General features: G+C 41.1%; 1 protein-coding gene across 4 annotated transcripts in view; it reads left to right on the forward strand.

Annotated features, from left to right (window-relative positions):
- The window catches only part of PMEPA1 (prostate transmembrane protein, androgen induced 1), a 66,839-nt gene extending 52,228 nt beyond the window's left edge, over positions 1-14,611 (forward strand). For 3 of the 4 annotated variants that reach the window (XM_048820088.2, XM_048820090.2, XM_048820091.2), the window contains 3 exons: positions 2,670-2,824; positions 8,947-9,000; positions 9,104-14,611. In XM_048820088.2, coding sequence (XP_048676045.1) covers positions 2,670-2,824; positions 8,947-9,000; positions 9,104-9,652 — 758 coding nt within the window. In that variant the 3' untranslated portion in view covers positions 9,653-14,611. The remainder of the gene's footprint in view (positions 1-2,669; positions 2,825-8,946; positions 9,001-9,103) is intronic. The other variant, XM_048820089.2, reaches the window with a different exon arrangement.
- Positions 14,612-23,572: the final 8,961 nt, after the last annotated feature.

The following is a 23,572-nucleotide window of genomic DNA, read 5'->3' on the forward strand; positions in this document are numbered from 1 at the left end:
CTCTGTTTATTACGGGCCCCAAAAGAAGCCCCAGCGACAGGCTGCAGCTGTGAACGTGGGTGTTGGGGGACAATATGTGCACTGTATGTTATCCATTCAGTGGAGAGCATTACATCTAGATTCTTGAGACTTTGAAAGGCTCTGGAGGGCAGAGAGAACTCTTTGCTGTCGCTGGGTAAATTTCTCCCGCCATCTCCTTTCCAGCCCTTTTCCATATCCAAGAAGCTCATGCTTGGAAGTTATAGCTTTGTAAAAGTTTGAGAAGGGAGTGTTGGGGGTGGGGGGAATCTAGCAATATAATGCACACATTTTTCTCCAGGGAAGCCTTACCTGAAGTTTTCCCTATGCAGTTGCATTACAAAAAATAAGAAGATTTATAAGAGTTCTTAATAGTTTTTTTGGGGCGGGAAATCTATTAGAATTAATCATGTGGGGGTTGTGCCTGGAAGAGATGATTAACTCGCTTTAAACATCCTTCTCTCTCTAGAACCACACATCTCAATCCCAGCGGGGTCAAATAGCCCTTCATTCTCCCACAGAGTATGCTGCCTGTGTGGTTTTCAGATTAAACCTTAAAAGAGAGCGGCTCTAGGTAGTTGGCATGCTGTGCCCCTCACGGTGACATGTGGGCACCTGGTCTGCTTTACTGTTGAAGATCCCATGGCTCCCTTTTTAAGAGAGTGGGGTTTGTCCCTGGGCCTTAGCTAAAACTCCCATTCATCACTGTTTGTGCAGGGTACTGTGAACTGATTGTTCCACTCAGTTGCCTCCTTCCACCCCAGAGGCAGTTGTACTTTCAGTGGTGCTGTAGGTAGCTGGGCTCCAATCCTGAAAAGACCTGCTCTCACGCTTAAATTTAAGCACCCAAGTATTCCCAATGACCACAAGACATACCAAAGTCTTTGAAGGTTGTAAGCACAGTCAGTAGTGTTTTGGGGTGCTTTGGGATGAAAGGTGCTATGGGAAATGTAATATTAAGACTGGTTTGGTGGCAGATACACCTGCTGCTGCTAAGCAGAGTTAATTCCAAGGTAACTGGCCAGAATTGCCACCTGGACTGTTTTGCTTGACATTTTATTTGCTTTTACTTCACTGCTGCCAGAAGGAAAATGCTCCATTAAAAATATCTGCCTGAGTCAGCAGAAGCCATCCCATCAGATACAGATGTTACTGTGATGCTGTTCTGTTTAGGCGCTCTTACATTTTAATGCAAATTACAGTATCTGTGATAGCGGAGGGCACAGCTTTTGAAAAAGTGGTTTCTTTGGCTTTTCTTGTGGAGGAACAGGTTCTATCTAAGTTGTCTGCACTGTTGGCTTTGCTTTTCCTCCCTTCTTTCCCTTGAAATGGCCCCAGTCTTTACAAATATTGCTGGGGGGAAAACAACTTTCCTGAGATTCCTTCTGCTAATGTATCCCAGATAGAAAAGCACCAGAGAACAGGTGAGCATCTGTGTTCAGCTGACAGTTAGAGTAACTTCTTGGCCAGCTGTCAGGGAGCTGAGTTGCTCAGGGTGGCTTCCAGGCTCTCCCTGGATGCTGAATACATCTTCTCGGAACTAGGATTGCATAGACATATCGGTCAAACTGTTACATGCTATCTCCGATATCTTCTAGTTCCAGCCAATGCATGCTACAGTCCAAGTGAGGAACAATTTCCTTTGACTTTAGGAGTCATTCCACACCAGTTGCTGTCTAGTGTCCGTCTCTTGGAGACACACTGAAGTTAACTGGTAACCTGTTGAGGCTCTTTGTGCCAGTTCACACCATTCAAGCCCCCACTGTCAGCTGGCTGTGCTGAGCACTGAACTGAATGACATCTGGAGATCTGGTATATTGATGTGGTGGGGAGGGGTGCAGTCAGTGTAGATTCAATGTCTGTCCTCTCATGAAAAGCACAAAGTCTGATCCACTGTGTGTGTTTTTTTGGCAGATTAACTGGACCTAGAGAGAGAGACTTGTAGTGTGGATGGGACTGGGAATCGATTCCAAAGTGTTGCAGGCTTGCTGTGATCCCTTGAGCAGGTCTCTATTTATAAACGTGTAAAACAGGGATAATACTCACCCAACTCACAAGGCTGTTAAGGCCTAAATTTAATACAGATCCTCATCTGAATAAGGCCATGTAAATGTTAAGTGTACTGCAAAACCAAACATTTTTTAAAATTGTTTAATTAAGACCGGAAGTATTTGAGGCGTGCCTTCATTAAATAGGGTGACGAGGCATTCAGCACAGAAGTAAAACTTGGACAGCCTGGTTAGTGGAGGCATCTAGCAAACATTTCTGGTAGAGATGGGCCTGAACCCAAACCCCTGGGAGATTTTGAGAAACTTGGTCTCTGGACTCTAGCCTCGCAACTCAAGCCGATAAAGCCAACATCTAGGTATGATTTAGAATAATTTTGTCTTTGCAGATCACGTTTAAAGACAGACCCTCATCTATTATGTATGAGGGCTGTTATTCCTTGGTGCTAGTCATTTCCCTTTTCTATGTTGCTTGAGTGGAAGCTTGCAGAGAACTTTTGTGTCTGAGAGCTTGAAACATCCATGGAAGCAATTCAGCTGTGCAACTCCTCTAGCTGTGTGGTGGAACTCAGTCTAGGATTTCTTGTGCTGTATTTCATGCTGCTTTCTAAGGTGGCTCAAAGTGCATGTCTGTGTCTCTTGCAGCGGAGTTGGAGTTTGTACAGATAATCATAATCGTGGTGGTGATGATGGTGATGGTGGTCGTTATCACATGTCTGCTGAACCACTACAAACTCTCTGCACGATCCTTCATCAACCGGCACAGTCAAGGAAGACGGAGAGATGAGAACCTATCTTCAGTAAGTAACTCCCCCATCTCTGTGTGCATTGCTGTCCAGATGATCAGAAGCTTGTGAAATGTTAAAGGTGAAAGGAGTCCAGTTTGATTGCCTTTGCCCATATAGTAAAGTGCTTGTGCCATTTAGAACCCTACGAACAGGCACCTTCCAAGCAGCTGAATCTTTCAGGTGGTTGGGGTCGTGCAGGATTTTGAGTAGAAACTTCAAGTTAGCGTTCTGTGCCTTGAGAACAAAACCACCACATGTCTACAGTGGGACACTTTGCATGAGGGCAAGGACAGCAGCCTTTTTATGCTCTGCAACCTCCAGACCTGCAGCTGTGAATGCATATGCCAATGCCAACTAACTGGCCTGAAGTTAACTCAAAGGGGGTACCACAGCATGGCATGAGGGGGCTATTCCTGTATCCCCCTGAATCTGAAAACACCAGTTATAAACACCTGGATGGGATTCACATTATTGACTCACATAACCCCAAAATACAGCAGTCCTATGGGTATTGCATTGGCCAGGGAGTCCCTAAACTATACTCTTGATTAGAGATGAGGGTGCAAATATCATACAGAATTTACTAGGGTGTTCTGTAGAAGTGGTCCAAAAGCTGCATTATTACCACTAGAAGAGCAATGTTGTCGAGGTTTTCTTGTCCCATTATTGTAGGGCAGAACACAGAAAACATGGTCAGTCTAACAAAGTGAATTCTTCCTGAAATAATAATGCCTGAAAAGTTCATGGTGCAATTTAAGCTTACTGCTTCTTCCGAACAAAGAGGAAATAAGATTATTTTAATTGTAGTGTTGACACAAATTCAGTCAAAATCCATTCCAATATCATGACAGATATTAGTCACGTTGCTTAATGCACAACTGGAAGATGTTCAAACACTATGGTGATGAGCACATTATAAAAACCTACATAGAAAAGAAATAGAATCTTTATTTTTCTTGGTGGCTGCACATGTGATTTTCCACTACTCTTTGTTTGATCTACCATTTAGTACAGCAATAACTTGCATTCATATATTGCATTGCATCCCGAAGGATACCAAAGCTCTTTAACAATAAGAATCTTTCAAACTACCACTGGTGTAGAAGGCAGTACATAGCAGCCCTGCTCAGCAGTTTGGGACAGGAAGTGAGGAAGAATACTTCATCCGTTTGAAACTATTCAGGAATTTCCATAGGCAGAAAGTAAAAATGAATGTCCCCAAATCCATGCAAAATGAAAGTTACTTTTTCCCAATTCACAGGTTTCCACTATAAATCTAAAGCACCAACAGATGTTTAGTTTGTCATGTATGGTGCACCATTCCCATGTATCCAATGTTTCCTACAATCTAGAATCAAATGAAGCTATCCCTTTGAAAACAGGAAACTTGACATTCAAAAGAGTGAGTTCTAGTAAGTCCTCCTTGTGACACCTATTGAAGTGCCCAAAGCATGTAGTAACATGGAACCTGCCTACACTTTCCAGTATTTGTTTAATGTCCCAAAGAACACAAACCATCCTCATCCCACAGATGCCCTCTCACTTTCGCATGAAATAATCCAAGGTAGCGGAGGCCCCTGGACAAGGGCTTCTTGCCAAAGTGAGAGACAGCCTCAACTGTGAAATCATTCAATTCAGTTAAAGGACCCTTCATTTAGTCTGATGTGGAATATGTCTCTAAGGAGTGAGGGAATGAACAAGTTGTTTAAACCAGGCAAGAGGAGTGAACTGCAAGGGGTGAGGGGGTGTAGATGAACTCTCTTTAACTACGGTGACTTGCAGATGAGGCATTTTACAAAAGCATCTGCCCTGTTTGGAGTGAATAAGCCAGGGGATCAGAGCTGAAATTCTAACCTGAATCCAGATCCCAGTGGGTAGTGTCAAAAACCTTTGGTGCCGTTCTTCCTAAATTCTCATGCACCTGGTTTCTGCCAGTAACAAAATATCAGAAGAGAGGCTGTTTTTGTCATGCTTCCAATCCAGCCAAGAGTCGACAGGAGCTGAAAGTTCAGGAGACAATCTGTTCTTGCAAGATTCCTAGCCCACAGCAAGCTACATAGAGATTTCATTAATAAATCAGACCATCGTTCCATCTGGTCTGGTATCATGGCTCTCTGACAATGGCTCACCCCAAATGCTTCAGGTGTGCAAGACACCCCATCATGGACACTTGGGGAATAACCTTGGCATGAGGAAAGCATCTTTCTGCTCCCAGTGAGGGGTTGGTTGATGTTCACATGTCAGGAATTAAGAGATCTATGCAAAAAAAGCTCACCTGCAATGCACTTTATTATAAACTAGACCTCCATAGGTGTGGCGAGCCCTCAGATTTGGTCTCTGATCTAAGGTGCCTGCTCTTGATGGACCAGCCTGCATTTAGAGGCTTATGTGCTGATATGTGCAAGGTTCTGATTCATTCTTGTGTTATGCTTAAAGCAAGCTGCTAAAACCTCCCACAGGACAGAAAGTTGGTGCAGTTCTCTATGGTCTTTGAGAGCTCTTTGGAAGTGGAACCTCATGGGCTTGGGGAAGGAGGGAAGCAGTGCAAAACCAAGATAATCTCCTGGCAGGTTTACATTATGCCAGTTCAATGCCGCTTGCATTGTGTACAATACTTTCAGAGCCTGTTTGAATTTACCACCGAAGGAATACTTTTGTAATACAGATTAGCTCCATAGATCAAAAGCCACATTATCTTTCATTTTTAGTTATGAATCATGTCTTAGTTTCCTTCCTCCCCACCTCCAGCCCCCCGAGGAGAGCTTCATCCCCACCCCATCCAGTGTAATTAACTCACAGCCACACATTACTTTCGTTACTGGCATGCTGCGAGCACTCCTGGAAGGACAGAAAAGCCCCCTAGTGTGCTAAACAGGAAGCTCATTACACAAGGATCAATCATAATAAAGATTTTAAAAGTGGCCTATTTAAAATTCAGCCCAGTATGATTTTTTTTTCCCCTCTAGAAAACAATGTTCCAACATCAATTGCTGCCTGTCATCCCTGCGCATTCTCTATATTGAACTAGATAGTGGTTTGCCAATCCACAGAGCACACTGAGAAGTTCTTTTTTTAAAGGCAAACTTTTTCATGCCCAGAGAAGCCCACTGGAGCCATGCACTTTCCATCTACTGAAGTACTCATGTGGCCTATTGCTTGGGTTACATTTTTTCTTTTATTTTAGATCTGCATTAGAGCCCACATGGTTTTGCTTCTGAACATTTGCAATTAAAAGAAGAGAGCCTTACAATTCCCCCCAAATGTTTTTAATGTGACCACTGTTGGCACCATATTTCTCTGTTGCCTTCTCTGCCTGTCACAGATACCTTCATTTCTCCAGAGTCTGACTGTCTCTAGGAAACACTGCAAAACCTTCCTTTCGACACAGTCTTTTCCACCCTGAGAATGATACTCAAAACACTGACACCCCCTTCTACTACTAAAGCCCTACTGATTCCCTGGAAAAGGAAATCAAAATCAGAAACCCTTCTCCAAGCACAGTGTTACCTCCCAAAAAGCTTCACTGTTGCTATTACCATTTGATTTTACATGGAAGGTACTCATATACTACTACAGTGATGGGCAGCCATGTAAATAGATCGTTAGAATTCTTAAATAAATAAATTTCAGATTGTTATAATCTCACACAATTGTATGGAGAGTCTTGCAGTTTTTTTCTTTAAGCCCTAGACCATGGAGTCATGTACAAACACTGCCATCTCAGCTTTTTAAGAAATAAAAAGTAGGTTTCTAGCCATCATACATGCAGAGGTAAGCTTGAAAACTCATGACCCTGAGTGCTCAAAAGTTAGAAAACCAAATAATAACTCCCAATGTAATACTTTGAAAATCTGGTTATCTCATGGTTGGTGTGGTTTTGGTTTTGATTTTGGTGGGAGGGTGGAGGGATGGCCTTCCTCGTGATTTTGGAATGTTTAGGATTGGCATTATAGTGCTCCCATGGCCAGGAGATGGATGTCTTTTTTTTTTAAAAAAAAAGAAAAGAAAATCATGATTAATATTTCAGCCTACAAACTTTGCACACCTCTGACTGCTGCTTTTCTGGCCTGTTTTTTATTTTCCTTTCTATATTTAGAGATAAGACATAAGTTGTTCTCAGGCACCATAATGATGGGTACTGTAAAAGGCCCCAGTCCTGCAACACTGTAGCACACCCTTAATTTAATTGGGGTAACTCAGTTGTTTGCAGGATCAGGCCCCAAAAAAGCCTAAATAGAAAATCCCAGATCAAACCACTTCAGACTTTGGATCTAGATCTGAACTTCACAGCCTCCCGCTCATTCACTGCTTAAGTTTCTGGTTGTTCCATTTCAATGCTGTTCTAGTTCCTCTTGGGCACCATCCACTTGTGATTTATTATTTTTTGTATCTTGGTAGCACCTGGGAGCCCTGGTCATGGACCCCATTGTATGGTGACTACTACAGAACATCAAACAAAAAGATAGTCCCTGCCCCAAAGAGCTCACTGCTGGAAACTGCAGGCGGGTTGGGAGGTGAGGATTCCAGGGGGAGGGGAGCTTTGAAAGTAACTTAATTCACTTAACAATATTTCACCTCCCCTTTTGAGAGCTGCCTTATACAGTGCAAAACCCAAAATCATATATAGTGGCATGGCATTATTCCCTTTGCCTTGGGGAAAGCACTGTCCTTCCTGCTGCATAGCAGCTGCCCGTGTGGAAACAGGTTGACATCACTGCAGGGGAAATGGAAAAGCAGATGGGATATTGTAATGGCACTGCCCACTGCTAAGTTAAATATAAAACATCTAGCAGAAGGCAGTGAGGCACTAGCTGCTCAGGAAGTTTGCCATGAGGACATTGCAAAGTAAACACTTAAATGTTTCAAAGTGATTCCCTCTGCTGCCCTTTGGTTCAGATTCCTTTTAATTGAGGTAACAAACAGTAATCAAATATACCTCCAAGCCAGCAAAGTTTTAATCCGTGCGTACAGCCACAGTGAATATCTTAAAGCCATATGTTGGCTCTGTATTCACTTCTGAGTGCATCATCAGCCATCTTCATATTCGTAGTATCTCTTCTGTTGCATTCCTTGCCTAGCCATACAACATAATCCCATGCCTCCTTTAGAGAGATATGCATTTGGTTACAAAGAGCCAGATTCTTAACTGATGTAAATTGGCATAGCTCCCTCGATTTCATTGATTCCATTGATTTACACTAGATGTTTCCAGTGATTCAAAAGTTCTTTGGTATTAATTGTTTTGAGTCCCTTTTGCGGGGGGATGGGGGAATTGTGTTTTGTTTTGTTTCCAGACAGGATTTCAGTCTGTGATGGGTGCAAGTGCTCTTTGTGACTTTGGATGTTGAGGGAATTTTACCATAGAATAGCTTTACAGAACATCACTTCCTGTAGGCAAAGGAAGCCATATGCAATTAAATAGACTAAACAATCAGTGCCCGTGTCGACAGTTGCAATATTAAAGTCTCAAAACTCCCTATAAAAATGGCTTTGTTCACAACTATCAGACATTTCAGCTGCATGGATATGTGGTATGAAACTAAAATTATAGATCCATTTTCTTTAACTCCAAAGTATGTGGTTGTCCTAATACTTAACCTTTAGCATTTCAAGGAGAGACTCCCTAAACTGGGTGTTTTGGGGCTTGGCTCCTGATTTTTGAATGCCTACGGTTGGTGACAGTGGGATCTAATTGCAGGACTGGGGCCAATGCTTGAACGCAGACAAGGTTTCTCGTGCCTGAGCACCAAAAAGTGAAACTGACCAAAAAAACCAACTCTAATGAAAGAGAGAAAACACTGGTGGTGTTTTCACCGTCCAATTCAAGCTGTAAGTGAAATAAAAAAATAGAAAGCATAAATGTTGAAAATTAGATTTTGAGAATTCTTTCAGTGTTGTTAATCTAACGCTCTTAATAATGCAGGTAAGAATATTGACTGTTTTTAAGACCTAAGACTATATACTTCGCTGTTCTAAATTATGTGGCTCCGCTGACTGGAGCTACATTGATTTACACCAGCTGATGTTCTGGTCCAGAATGTAACTTGGTAGAATTCCTTAGAAAATATTTGGCAGTTTAGACTCTGGCCGGACAGGAATGATTCTCAATTTTCCTCCTATTCTTTCCAATGTAGGAAGGAAGTCTGTGGCCTTCAGAAAGCACAGTGTCAGGAAATGGAGTAACAGAGGTAAGGACAAGGCTGGTATTGCATAATAACCTCATCTGTTTGCATGCAGGCTATGATACAGGCTGAAATGTTCCAAAACTCACTCTCTCTCCTTTGTCTTCAGCAGCAAATCTACACTCCAAGACCCACAGACAGACTATCAGTTCCATCCTTTTTGCAGAGGGACCGTTTTAATAGATTCCAGCCAACGTACCCCTACATGCAACACGAGATTGATCTCCCACCCACCATCTCCCTATCAGATGGAGAGGAGCCACCCCCTTACCAGGGACCCTGCACACTACAACTCCGAGATCCAGAGCAGCAAATGGAACTAAACAGAGAATCGGTCCGGGCCCCTCCCAATAGAACCATCTTCGACAGTGACTTGATAGATAATTCAGTGTTTGGAGGGCCTTGCCCACCCAGCAGTAACTCTGGCATCAGCGCGACCTGCTATGGAAGCAATGGTAGAATGGAAGGACCGCCGCCGACCTACAGTGAGGTGATAGGTCACTATCCGGGATCTACGTTTTTCCAGCACCAGCAGAACAACAATGGCATGCCCTCGATACTGGAGGGCAATAGACTCCACCATTCACAAATCAATGGCCTCGAGAGCACAACCGCATGGAACAAAGATAAAGAGAAGCAAAAAGGGCACCCCTTTTAAAATAAAATAAAATCCAACACGAAAGTAAGAACACTCTGCACTTCTCATTAAAAGAAAAAAGAGAGAGTTGGGGAAGACGAGCAAAAAATAAGAAGCCCTCCCCTGCCACTCTGTGTATAATATTTACTTGTTATGTCTGGTCTGAATGCACAAGCCAAGAAAGCTTGCAAAACCATTTCTTTATTGAGCTGCATCTAGAAGTTTAAAAAGGAAAAAAAAAAAAAAAAGAATCAACCGTAGTCCTTCATTTTTTGTTGTTGTTGTTGGTTGGTGGTGTTTCTAGTTGAGCTGTGTGTGTGGATGCTTTTTTTTATTTCACTTAACTTTAAAAAAAATATTTGCACAAAAACATTTTGTTTAAAGATCTGCAATATATATATAAATATATATTAAAAAATAAGAGAAACTGTATGTGTGAGGAGCAGGAGTATTTTTGTATTAGAAGAGGCCTAGTTAAAAAAAAATGTTTTGTTGTTTTCTGAACTAGGAGGAAAAAAATGGCAATTTTTTGAGTGCCAACTCAAAAAGTATGTATTACATTGTAAAAAAACAAAACAAAACAAAAAAAAACAAAACAAAAAAAGCAGAAAAAAACCAGAAAAAATCAAAAGCAGGGGTTTAGAGTTATTTATATAAATGTTGAAATTTTGCACTATTTTTTAATATAAATATGTCAGTGCTTGTGTTGGTCAAAGCCTCTATCATGTCTACCACAAAACTGTTAAGGGATACATTTCAAAGTGAAGAACAAACTAGCTGGAAGGGGGTGGAAAATCCTAAAGTTGAAGTGGCAACCCTGGAAGTACCATTGCAAGAGAGACGGCATCTTATGCAAATCTTCAATTTCCATAGTCACCCGAGTGTTACCCATACAGGACAGTCTGCTACTGGGTTGTTTAATGATAGTCACTGCTTTATACATTCCCTATAGAACAAGAGGAGTTTGTTTGTTTGCATGTATGTTGCCAGTTAGGATTATTGGAGTTAAACAAAAAAAGCTCTCAACACTTCTGTGAATTAAAAACAACAGAAGCAAAAAAAAATTACTTTTGAGGTGGGGGGGACAACTTCTATTTTTTTTTTTGAGGGGCGGGGTGGGGGGAGGGAATAAGCTTCGGTCTGAAGGAAAACAATGAATTTTTTTTTTTTTTTTTTTTTTTTTTGCTTTTCTTTAAATATTAAACTGAAGGGCCCTGGTTTGAGAGAAAGCGGTGGTTACTGAGGTGACTGTGAGTAAACGGGAACGTAACGGAAGTCTGGCTTTTTGGATAGGTTTTTAAATGGGACATGGAAACAAGCTGAACAGTCTGCAGTTTGTTCATGTCATTTTCATACGATGTCAAACTGCAAAACTTTTATTCGGAATAAAACAGTGCAATTGTCTTGCATAAATGTCTGCAATCCTTGTACGCCGCCTCTGGCTTTTAACTGTTTTTTTTATTACTTTAGAGAAAGAGGCATAAAAAACAATAGATGGAAATGAATCTGCTCCTGTGATGTATTAAATAAAGGCTAACGAAACCATGCTTAATGCTTTAGAAGCAAAACCCTTTACCTCTTCTGAATATTTCTTCATTCGAAACAAGCACCATCCCTTATCCCTCAATGTCAAGGTTCCACCTCCCCCCCTCCAAGCACCTCCTCAAAATCATTGGATGTGTTTTTAATTTATCTTTGTTTCATAAGCATTTTGTCTTACTATGCTATTGTTTACATTTTTTCTATTGTGTGGATATCGGATAGACGTTTTACCCTTGTGATGAATTTGTATGTGACAGTGTGAAATATGAGAGAGAGAGAGAGAGAACACACATAAGGGAATAATTGTTCTCGCTACCTTGTGTGCAGATGTTATTAGCTGAGCTACACCTCTCCATTTGCTGGGAGAGGATATCTACAAATGTGAGGAAGGGTCAGATGGGGGAACCACAAAGAGTGAAGATTTTACAAGGAGGTGTAACTTCTTTTTCTGCAGGATGCTAACTAGTAGAGTAACATAAATGAAAGATATAAAGGCAATAACTATAAACTATTGTTGTTAAGCAACTTTTCCTATTACTTGAAAACAAACAAACCATGAGAACAGTTTTGAAGTTTTGACCATTTGAACAATATTTATATATATTTTAAAGGAGATAATGAATAGATTAACTTGAAGTTTGATCATTACTTTGTTTTTGCTTGTGGGCTTTTTGTTTTGTTTGGGTTTTTTTTGTTTTGGTTTTTTGTTTGTTTGTTTTTGCCTGGTAGTAGTCCAGTACCTTCACAGTATCACTGCCTGCTTTTCCACAGCTTCTTGAAATCTTCATAAACTGTACAAGTCATGTCACCTAAATTTTGTTGGCCTTCAAAACAAGAAAACAAAAAAACAAAACAAAAAAAAGTCATGCAAAGGAATAAATCTAGTTTGTCATGAAAGGTACAAAACTGATGAATTTATACAAGTTTTTAAAATTTATCTTTCCTTTATGTAACATGTCTAATTAGTGCCTTATTAAAGAAACAGTAACCCTCCCCTTAAAGAGGGAGAAACAAATCTTTGCTAGTGTTGTGAGTTACCAGGGTCTGGTCTCCTGACCTTTAGATCCTTGCATTAAATTTTCCCATTATGTATTTAAAAGGGGTACTGCTTCTTTAAATGCTCCCTTTCACCCACTAGACCCAGTTTGATGTGCCTAGCCATGTAAGGTGCTCCCTTTCTGCCATTTGTTTTCATGGACTGTTTGTAAGGTAACTTGAATACATTTATGCACATATCCTACTTTAGGGGTAGGAAACTGTGGTGGATATTGTAAATGAGATACCAACCAAAAGACAAACTGAAACATAATATCTACTGCCCTCTTGAGCCAAAATGCGTGAATAGTATTGTTGGGTTTTCTTTTTTGTTTGTTTGTTTGTTCTGTAGTCTAACTAGTTTGTTTGCTACAAAAATGGTTACCTCAGCAGGTTTTGGGTGGAGTGTGCATCACATCTAAAACTGTATAGTAAATATGGAAGCGTTATCCGGACTGGAGGTTGTTAAGTAACTGAACTGTCTTGTCATTGGGAGGGGGAAAGAGGGGATTAACACGCCCCAAAAACCTGTAAAATCAATCAGAAAGATATCTGGCTCTCCTGAAAGCACTGTCTAATGGGGGTTGGCAGGAGAGGATTCTAAAAAGAATAGTGAAAATAGAGCTGGTCAACATACAGAGTCTAATTTTCACTTTTTTCCCCCTCCCCCATCCCAACTATTTCCCAGGAAGAGTATTTTCATTTGTTTTTCTTGTATGCAGAAGATATGTCTGTATAAGCAGGAAGGCTCAAAACATTGAATTTTCAATGAAAAGGAATTCCTCTTTCAACTCATCTATTGCACAAAGACAAAAAGGATCTATCCTTTCTTCCAACAAGGTGTCCTTAACGTCCATCAATAGGGATTTAGATATGGGCATATATGGAAAGGGAAACCATAGATCCCAACCAATCTAGTTTTCCAACAGCACTTAACCCTTTCAGGTGAATTCTGAGCTCTTCCGAAGTCAATGACAAAATTTTGGGTGACTTCACTGGAGCCAGGATTTACCCCCAGTCATTTTTTCCCCCTAAATCCTCTTTCTGCTTTGTGTAATCCATGTATTTGTTACCCAAATACTCAAGATGGGGGCCCAAACCAACCCCAAGATCCTAACAGGGTTTTAGGAATCATGGTCTAACTTTTTTTGGCTCAGGGTCCATTTCTACTGAACACTGATATCCCATATTACCACCAAGTTACTGAAAACCAGCTGTGCCGCACAACAGCTGATGTATCTTTGCCCTTGGTTTCTCCCTGCCTTTCTGCAGATGAGAGAACTGTACTTGAACTTGATTGACTCCTGTAGTGTAGGACCATAATGGGAGATTTGCTGTTGGTGTTACGGGGGATGGGAGGGGGAAGAGTTTGAAGCCCTTTAAGGAGCACCCTTTCACTTGTTTTTTAATTTAACAAAAGCAGAAGAAACAAGACATTGCTTATGCTTCGCAACCTCTTGTCCCAATCTGCCTGTTTGCTAGAAGTTTGACATGTTAGCTTTAAAGTCATGTTACCTTTTTTTCTTTGTATCTTCTAGTAGGGCAAACAGCATTCTTCAATAAAGTGCCACCAAAACTTAGTGAACTGCAATGTGAACAAGGATTTTTAAATAAGGATGGCAAGGAAGAATGGGTTTTATTTGGTTCTAACACTGGTAAAACTAAGTTCCCTTCACAACCCTTGATTTCAACAGTTGGAATATCAGCTTTACTAATCTAGTGCATTGTTTCCTTAAGTATTTTAAAATTCATTCTATCTTAAGTGGGGGAGTAAGGAGAACTGATTGCTTTCTTGGGAAATGACCCCTTTTGTATGCATATGAATCAATAAAATTGCACTAACTGCTATACTGAAAAAAAATAAAAGCCCAACGTTTTTATTAAGGGTTGAAAAACGACTGAATCCAGATGTGTGGCATAAACAATGTTAGTCAAGAACAGAATGAATTTTTATTCTCTTCTGTCCGCTCCGATTTTCTATGTACAACACAAAGCTACAAAAAAAAAAAAGAGAGTTTTCCAGAAACTGTGCTTCAAATTTTTGCTGTACTATAGAAGCTCATGAAGGACGACATTAAAGTCCTAATTTGCCTGCCTTATAGTCACATTTCATTGTATTGATATTTTCTTAAACTTCCAGTTGCATTGCTTTGGCTTTGAAGTTTGTTATAGGCAGTCCTGTATCCTGAATTCTGTTCAAGTTTAAACTTATGTAAACTATTGACAGCACATGCAATGCAGTACTTATCTATATTTTGCTGGTTTAGTATGAATATGTACTCTGATGCCAAGTTACAAGAATCTGTTGTAAACGCTTATTGTGTAACAGTAACCGATAGTGGCAATTATATGTCATTCTAAAAGCTGCAATACTTATACAATAAATTTTACAATACTTTGGAATGTTTGTTTTCTCCTTTTGCTTTCTTAGCCAAATTCAGAGTTTGCCAACACAACGTATTTTTAAATGCACTTCCCTAATTTTTGAAAACACTGGAAAAACTATATCCTCAGTTCTGCGTTTGCGTGTAGGGGAGTTAATCACTAACATTCTTAATGGGCTAAAATGACAAGCCAGCGTATGTGTAGACACTGTGGTTTTCAAATGAAGCTGTAGTTTGCTCCTAGTGTATTTGCATGCTAAATATTTTTGTTTAGTGTGTTTGCGTGTGCATGTGTGTGTCTGTGTGCACCTTTATTGCAGAAGAAGCATTCCAGTGTTGCATCATGACACCAATATATACCACCCTTGTGATCCTCCCTTTGCAACAAGAGCATGGTTGATGGTGAGAAGTTCTTAACTTGAGTAACCATCAATCAGCAGAGAACTGTCTAGATTAGCTTAAGTCTTAAGCGCAGATAACTCGTGTGACTCGTTTCCTTGGAGGCTGTGGTCAGCTTGCAGCAATCACAGATTAAAAACCTAACTGTTTGCAGGGTTTCCACTTTCACTTTCTTAAGGGTGTTCTAACAGCTGGGTTCAGCTTTGCAGGAGGTACCTGCGTTGTGCAGGAGATCAGACTAGACGATCATAATGCTCCCTTCTGACCTGAAAGTCTACTAGTCTTAAAGTCTGAGTCTGTTTTTCCTCTTAAAAGTGTGAAGCCTTTAGTAACACTGCACTTCCATAGCACCACTCCTCTGAGTGCCTCAAGGGCTTTACAAATATTTAATTAAGCCTCCCACCAGCCCTGCTCTGTTGGTGGTGATATTGACATGGTGTTCTAGATGGCTAAGCTGCACCACAGATGGTAAGAGCAGCATTTCAAAAGTGGCCACTGGTCACAAGCACCTCAGGTTTTTGGGTGCCCAACTTGGGGCAACGTGACTCTACTCTTCAGAGGTGCTGAGAACTTGCAGCTCCCGTTGACTTCAACGGAAGTTCTGGTTGTTGCACGCTTCAAATCAAATTGTCGAAGGTGGGCACACAAAATCACTGACCGCTTTTGAAGACATTAGCTTAGATGGCTTGAAACAGATTCATGGCAGGACTGGGAAGAGAACCCAAGATTCCCAACTCCAACCCCCTCAACTACATTGTTTATCATCCGCTTAGTGTTTTTATCATTCAGTAGTCTTTCCTGCTGGGGAATATAAACATGGAGGGAAGCTGCTATGCTAGTAAACCTCCTGCCACGCCACCCCTTCCAAGGATCTAATAGTAGGATCTGGTGGATTGAGGTATTACACTGCTATCCCTCTGAGCTATTTGAACCTCCTAGAGACCTCCATTCAAAATACCTCAATACCAGATGCCATAAATTGGCCTAACTCTAGAATAAAACTACATTTCAGCAAATGCATCCAGCCCATCTTAAAGTGTCTGAAAATGTGTGTTTGAAAGTTGAGACCTGACCAGTCATTTCCACCTGATGCATTCTTATTCATAGATATTAAGGTCAGAAGGGACCATCATGATCATCTAGTCCGACCTCTTGCACAACGCAGACCACAGAATCTCACCCACCCACTCCTGCGATAAACCTCTCACCTATGTCTGAGCTATTGAAGTCCTCAAATCATGGTTTAAAGACTTCAAGGTGCAGAGAATCCTCCAGCAAGTGACCCATGCCCCACGCTGCACAGGAAGGTGAAAATCCCCCAGGGCCTCTTCCAATCTGCCCTGGAGGAAAATTCCTTCCCGGCCCCAAATATGGCGATCAGCTGAACCCTGAGCATGTGGGCAAGACTCACCAGCCAGACACCCAGGAAAGAATTCTCTGTAGTAACTCAGACCCATCCCATCTTACATCCCATCACAGGCAGATCAGGTAAAGGGTTGATGTTTTGAAGAGTTAAATACCTGTGGGAGCCAGAGCTGTTGTGTAGACAGCACTTGTAAGTACTGTGTCTATTAAATTGTTTTCCTTTCAGTTTTTGGGTGTACAAAACACTACCCTGGGGAGTGTGAGCTCAGAGCTGGGTGTGTATGTGCAAAGTTTTGAAAGCCTGGTCCTCAAGAATGTGAAATCCTTTCTTTATTCAAACAATACTAAACCCCTGAGGATCATGGAACATTGGTGTGTGAATGTGCCCAATATTTTACTCAGCCATCAAACAAGCACAAAGTCTTTGTGTCTATCACGTATTTAGAGCAGCTGTTGGTCAGGCACTCCTTGCAGAACTTGATTTAGCAGACTTTAACACTTTTTTTTAAATCAGATTGGTGGCTTCTTACTGGAACAAAGTAATTACTTTCAGAAACTGGGCAGTCTTGGGTTTTTTCCCCTCTTTGCTTATGCCAAGTAGTCTAGCTAACCCATTTTACTAGTAGGCAAATTGTGGAAACAGGAAATTTTAAGTGTATGTTGGGGGATAATCTTAGGAAGCACATTTAAAACACCAGTGGGTCTGAGATTTATGCATTTGCAAACAGGAAATGAAAACATCACCACATCACCTTCTGTGAAATTAACCAACCCCGTTCATATCTCCGCTATTGTGCGCTCACAGACAATGTCAGCTGGATTAAACACTGTGTAAAGTTAAGCCTGTGAGTAAATTTCTGCAGGATCAGGGCCCTAGTTTAAAAAAAACAAACAAAAAACCAACAAGGCTGAAAAAGCACTGATTGAATTAGTTGCTCAGCTATAATGGTGCAAGAATGGAGTATGGTAGCTTTTGCAGAACGCCCGAGTATTGATCATTAACTCAGGTACTAACCAATGCTGAAATAAGGTTATCAGAAGCTTCAGCAAAAGCCAGAATCCAGTAATGTACCTAAGCAGTGCTACAAATGGGGGTCACTATTCCTGAGCTGCTACTAATGTTTACAGTGCTGTGTGGAGGAATTTCTTGTTTGTGTGTTCGTACAGTACCTAATGTAATGGGGTCCTGGTTCATGCACTACAATAATATGAATATACGGATATCAACTGTGCACTTACTATGGCATATGTCTCTTGTTGCACATCCCCTTTGCAATGTTTCTTCTTAGCCACAACTGTGGAGTTGTGTATGCTTATCAAAGAATTGTTTACAAATTATTTCTCAGATCAAAACCAATAATTTTATTTACACATCATCCACTGCCAAGGAGTCCAGGTAAAAAAACAGAGTATGGAGGGCACATGGTAAAGTACTGCCTGCCTAGAGTACAGGCAGATAACGAATGGGCGAGGACAATTTTAATATAAGCAACTGGAAAGGAAGGTGTTAGCAACCTGGTAATAGCCAGGTACTAGGCACCTTTGAGGAGGAGGTTGGAAAAGAAGCTTCACTTAGCATCTAGGATCAACTTTAACATAAACAATAATATTTTAAAAGGGTGAGGGAATAAAGTAGAGGTTTCAGGAGTGAATGAGTTCCACAGCTAAAATGCAATTGCCTGGTGCCTTCAGGTGTAATGATGGGAATCCTAAAGGGGTAGGATGTAAGACCAGATCCAAAGCCACAATGTTATCGGGTCAAAGCAAGGATAACCAGAGTTCCCTCCCAGCCAAATGCCCCTTGGGCATGACAGGGTAGAACATGCGCTAGGAGTTGGTGCTATTATCTGCTTCCTTACTCTGACAGGTGCTCCATTGCCAGGCAGCATCTTCCCCTCCCACGTTTACATGATTACAGTGCTTTATTTCCCTTTGGTGTGTTACTGCAAGACCATGGATTGCAGCTCCAAAGCCATTGTGATACGTGTAACTCTTGACCTCCTTTTAGAAGAGCCACCCAACCTGCAAGTTAAAAAACCACACACTCTGTCAGAGAAATGACAAATCTCTTGGCTCTTGCAAGCAATTAACCTGCCCAGTTAAGTTTGAGAACTGTCAGACTGCAATACCTTTCAAAGAGTCTAAACTGACCCAGCACTGCCAACCGGCCCATGCAAAACAGCTGTAGCGAAATGTGAAAACAGCTGAAATGTAGCCCTTTTCAAATCCCGAGCACTGCTATGAAACCAAAGGGTGTGGGGGATATTTTCATCATGAGAGCTTCCTCTAGCCTTACCCCCACCAAGTTGGGTCACATTTTTCCTCTGCTATCCCACCGCCATCAAAAAAAAATCTGAGTAGCTTTTCTGGGGTTGCCTTTTTGAGTGTTGAGTTGGTTGGTTGCGTTTAGTCAGATGGCTGAAGCCCCATGTTATTTCCTAATGATCCCTGATTGTCTGCGCATATTTAACATGTTCAAGGAGATCAGCTGATGCTAATTCGACTTGTTTTTAGATCTGTGTGGGAAGGGATAGGCTCCTTAATTTTGCCAGAGAAGTGTGGACCTACCCCTACAAAAAAAGCTGGACAGGGCTAACGGGAGACCGATCTTCCTTAACCAAGAATGAACCACTAAGTAACTATGTGATGGGGGATATTTAGTTTGGCTCCAAACGGAAGTAGACATCTCATCATCAGTTTACTCTTTGTTCATTTTGTTGAAGGTGAGGTCTGTTGGGAAGAGGATGAAGGGGGTTATAAGGAATGGAGGACTGTGGGCCTTATGGGGACTTCTGTAGGATGGGATCAGCATTTAAAACTCTGGATGTTTGCCTGAACCTTTTATGATTTCTCCGGTGCTAGCTTCATATGCATTTCTCCAGTGCTGTGCCTAGCTTTCCTATACTGTTACATGCATTTTATTTTGAATGGCTGATTTATAGCATGTTTTATATGCAGTTTTGTAATGGAATGGCTTGTTTGTTTTAGGGTCTTTGTGCCGTATTGCGCTATATTTTAGGGATATTGCCCAATTCCTATCCGCTACATACTCCTTTAATGTAAAAGGACATTAAAATACACTGTAGTATGGAAGCAAACTGATATTTTAACAGAGGGAAGCAAGTTCTGCAGCTGAAGTCATTGACCTAAAGTTTTTAAAGGTCCACATCTTAGTATGTCAAGAGGAGCATCCAGCTGCTTATTAATGACAGTGCATGGAAATGGTTTCTTAAGTAGATAGTGCAGATCTGGTCCATGCATTTGTAATGCTCTATTCACCACCATATCAAAGTTTGTTACTCACTCATTTGCTGCGAAGCTATATGTAATTTTTTCATATACAAAATGTGTCCAGGAACAAGGCTGATACATCTACTTGGTAGAGCTGTTTGAGAAAGGAATTTTCCATATGTGGGAAACTGACCTTTCAAAATTGCTTTCCGTTCCCAATGAGAATGAAAAATTAAAATAACAAATTTGTGCAAAATTGAATATTCTGAAATGTTTCAAATGAGAAATGGCAAAATGAGAAGTCTACGTTTTCAATGGAAACTAAACAACATTGGGGTTTTTTTGTTTTGAATCAACATCCCAGAATGACCTTTTTCATTTCAGTTCTCCCAATCAAAGATTGAAAAATTCCAGCAAAGTAAAAATCCATCCACCTCTACTATTTGGTGTGGGGAAGGGTTGCCAACCCCCCAGGATTGCCCTGGAGTCTCCAGGAATTAAAGATTAATCTTTAATTAAAGATTATGTCCTGTGATGAAACCTCCAGGAATATGTCCACCAAAATTAGCAACCCTAGTGTGTGGGGGAGAGAATTATTGTAACTAAACGACTTCTCTTCTCAAACAGCAAGGGAAGCTACAGTATATTTGAAGGGGGAGAGATTATTTTAACTTGCAAAAAGAAAAGGAGTACTTGTGGCACCTTAGAGACTAAGACCTTAGAGTCTCTAAGGTGCCACAAGTACTCCTTTTCTTTTTGCAAATACAGACTAACACGGCTGTTCCTCTGAAACCTATTTTAACTTGGTTTCTCAGTGGCGGAAACCATTTTTAATTGTGACTCTTAAAAACCACAAATGGCAAGGGTCTTGGTTTTAAACGTAAAAAGACTTTAAAGAAAAAATTGATTCCGCCTTACCCAGCACTTCCAACACTGAGGCTATTTTTGTTAAATTTCTGAGTCTCCCCCTGGCGCTGCTTGCTGGAAAGTGTCTGTACCAATTTGAAAGCATCAACACTTCACAGCATCTCTCTTGCTTTTTTTTTTTTTTTTTAATTTCTTTTTTATCCTCAACATTTTATCTTTCCCATCATAACCCAGACTTTTCTCCACTGTTGTTTGTTACAGCTTCCAATCTGAGATCTTCTTCCTCGGGCATTGAGTTAATCCTTGTTCCCATTGCTGCTTGACAGATGATTCACTTCTCACGTAGCGTCGGCAGTTCTAGCCATGTTGCTGCCTATGACTGCATTTAATAATTTTTTCTTCCTGGAGGCAGCTCAATTTCAGGCAAAGGGGAAGTTTTTCCTACCCAGCTTTAGGAGCTATTCTGAGTCCTCTAGTAGCATAGCCTACATTATAGGTTCACGGCTACCAACATGCAAAGAGGTTGTGGGGTTTATTTATTTATTTGTTTTGGTAACACCTGGTGTGTGTTTGAAGAGATCTCATACACAGTGTGGCTTAACTTCTGCAAGTTCAGAGAGTTAGAGCACTCTGCTCTCCCCACAGCCCTGCCTTGCCCTCCATCCCACAAAACCCATAGAGCTCAACACCATGCAGTTAAAGAAGGAGTGGCTTCTATAGGATCTGGAGAAAAGTGAGATTGACATTGCTTGGGTGTCCCATGTACCCACATACTTCACATGCCTGTATAACCTGTAGATTAAATGTGTCACCCTACAGCAGCTGGCCTACAGAGGATAATAGCCTGCTGCTGCTACCAGCTAATAGAGGTATTTGTTCAGCCCAAGTGACTTTGTGTGTGGAAGGTCCTGGGTTCTGTCCAAATTGATGATCATTGGTGGAAGTTATTATACATTCCTCTGAGCAAAGGAGCCTGGGGATGGGATGATACAGCCTTAAGACTAGAAGGGAAAGAAGGGGAGAAACCTAGAGTTGATCCCTCCCTGGATTTCAGTCAGCATATCTGGCCACAACTCTCAACTGTGTGTGGGTTTTTTGGTTTTGTTTTGGTTTTGGTTTTTTAAAATCAGGGCAGCTGTGCTGCTTACTTGTCTGGCATTCTGCAGACTGTCACAGTTGTCTGCCCCTCGCTGTATCTGACTGAGAATTTACACGGGCTGCTGGCTGCTGCAGATACAGATCAGGGTCGTCACTCGAAACACTGAGCATCATCCTTCTTCCAATAGTATAAATGTGTTTTGTCACCCGCAGGGTTCTTCTGAAATGGGATCTCAGCTAACAATGTAACATGCATTAGAGGATTGTTTCTTTGAAGAGAATCCATAGGGACTCTTTGCTGAGAGCAGTGGGAAAGACTGCCCGTTTTATCCAAAGTTTCTTTACTTTTCTTTTTCTCAGTGTGTGTGGCACAGAGAGTGGAGGGAGTGTTTTGGATCCAAAGGAAAGTTCTTTTTAATCATGGCCAAACTAACAAAACCCTGGCAGGACATGAAAAGGTCCAAAGATAAGACTCTAGACACTTGGATGATAGCATTCGCTTGGCCTTGATTTTATCTGCTGTTTCTTATATTCTTAGATGCCACGAACAGTAGCTAGGACATTTGATATGGGGGCTGGGCCAGAAACCCAAAACACAAGTGCCACCTGGAATTAGCACCTTCGGCTGCAATTTTTCCAAAGGAAACTAAGGGAGTTAGGTGTCCAAATTAATTGGGAGCTTGAGCTGCTTTTGAAAACCCCAGCCTTGGCCAATAATACAAATCTGTTTTTGAAATGGGTACATGTACACTGTCCAAGAACAGTAAAATTATCATAAAAGAGGGCCTGATTCTCCTCTTGCTTACAGCAGTGCAACTATGTGGATTGCAGTGCAGTCACTCCTGATTTGCATGTGAATGGACAATATAGTCCTGGGGGGTTATTGCATGTGACATGCAAATTTATACTCAGAAACGAACTTTTCTTAAAGCAATGGTGTTTAACTGGAAAAAATGACACGCAGACAGATTCCCCAGCTGGGTGCAGCTCCCATTTATTCCAGCTGGCTCTTAGGAGTTCCTGGCTCTGATCTGCCCATTTAGATCGCTAGACTGAGTTCTACTCTCAGCCCTTGACTTCTCTCCCTTCGGGTAAGTCACTTAACCTCTCTGTCTCAGTTTTCCCATCTGTAAAATTGAAATAATACTGTTTGTTCTTGTCTCCCATGCATATCCTATCTTGTTAATCTAGTTCATCTAAAATTGCCTTGCAGCTGAAGAGCACTATGCAAACGATAAGTATCAATTGAAAAAAGGTATGTTTTTATTTATGTTTTCTAATTTAGCACAGATACATGTCTGTAGTTTAGTGCTTAGATTCAGAAGCCATATGGTAGCAAGATTTTGGAGTACAGGACAAAAAAATAAATCCCAGACTTGCAGCTCTTTTTAGTGTACTTTTGGTTGGGCCAGATCGCTCAGTTTGTCATCCCCTAAGAAATTACTCCAACTGATCCTAAACAAAAACTGACTCCAATCAAAGTGATTACTGTAGAGCAGTTTAGAATAAATAGGAGCTGTCAGTTCCATGTAGTGCCTCTTCCTATTAGGAAGTAGAATATCTGTTGTATTTAGGATATGAAAATACATAGCATATGATTTGCTGTCTAGTTTTGGTGGACAGATGCAATAGTTTTCAGAGGTCTCAAGTGAATTCCACAGGGATCTGTTCTGGGCCGGGTGTTGTTTAACATCTTTATTAATGACCTGGATGTCGGAATAGAGAGCATACTGGTCAAATTTGCAAATGACACAAAGTTAGGAGGGGTTTCAAACACTTTGGAAGATAGAACTAAAATTCAAAGGGATCTTGATAAACTGGAGAACTCCGCTATAGACAACAAAATTAAATTCAACAAATACAAATGTAAGGTGCTATACTTAGGGAAGAAAAACCAAATGCATAAATACAGAGTGGGTGGATAACTGGCTTGGCAGCAGCACTGCTGAGATGGACCTGGGAGTTGTGATGGATCACATCATCAGCAAGAGTCAACAATGCGATGCGGCTGCAAAAAAAG

This window comes from Caretta caretta, chromosome 13, assembly GCF_965140235.1.
Source record: "Caretta caretta isolate rCarCar2 chromosome 13, rCarCar1.hap1, whole genome shotgun sequence".
Taxonomy (NCBI): Eukaryota; Metazoa; Chordata; order Testudines; family Cheloniidae; genus Caretta; species Caretta caretta.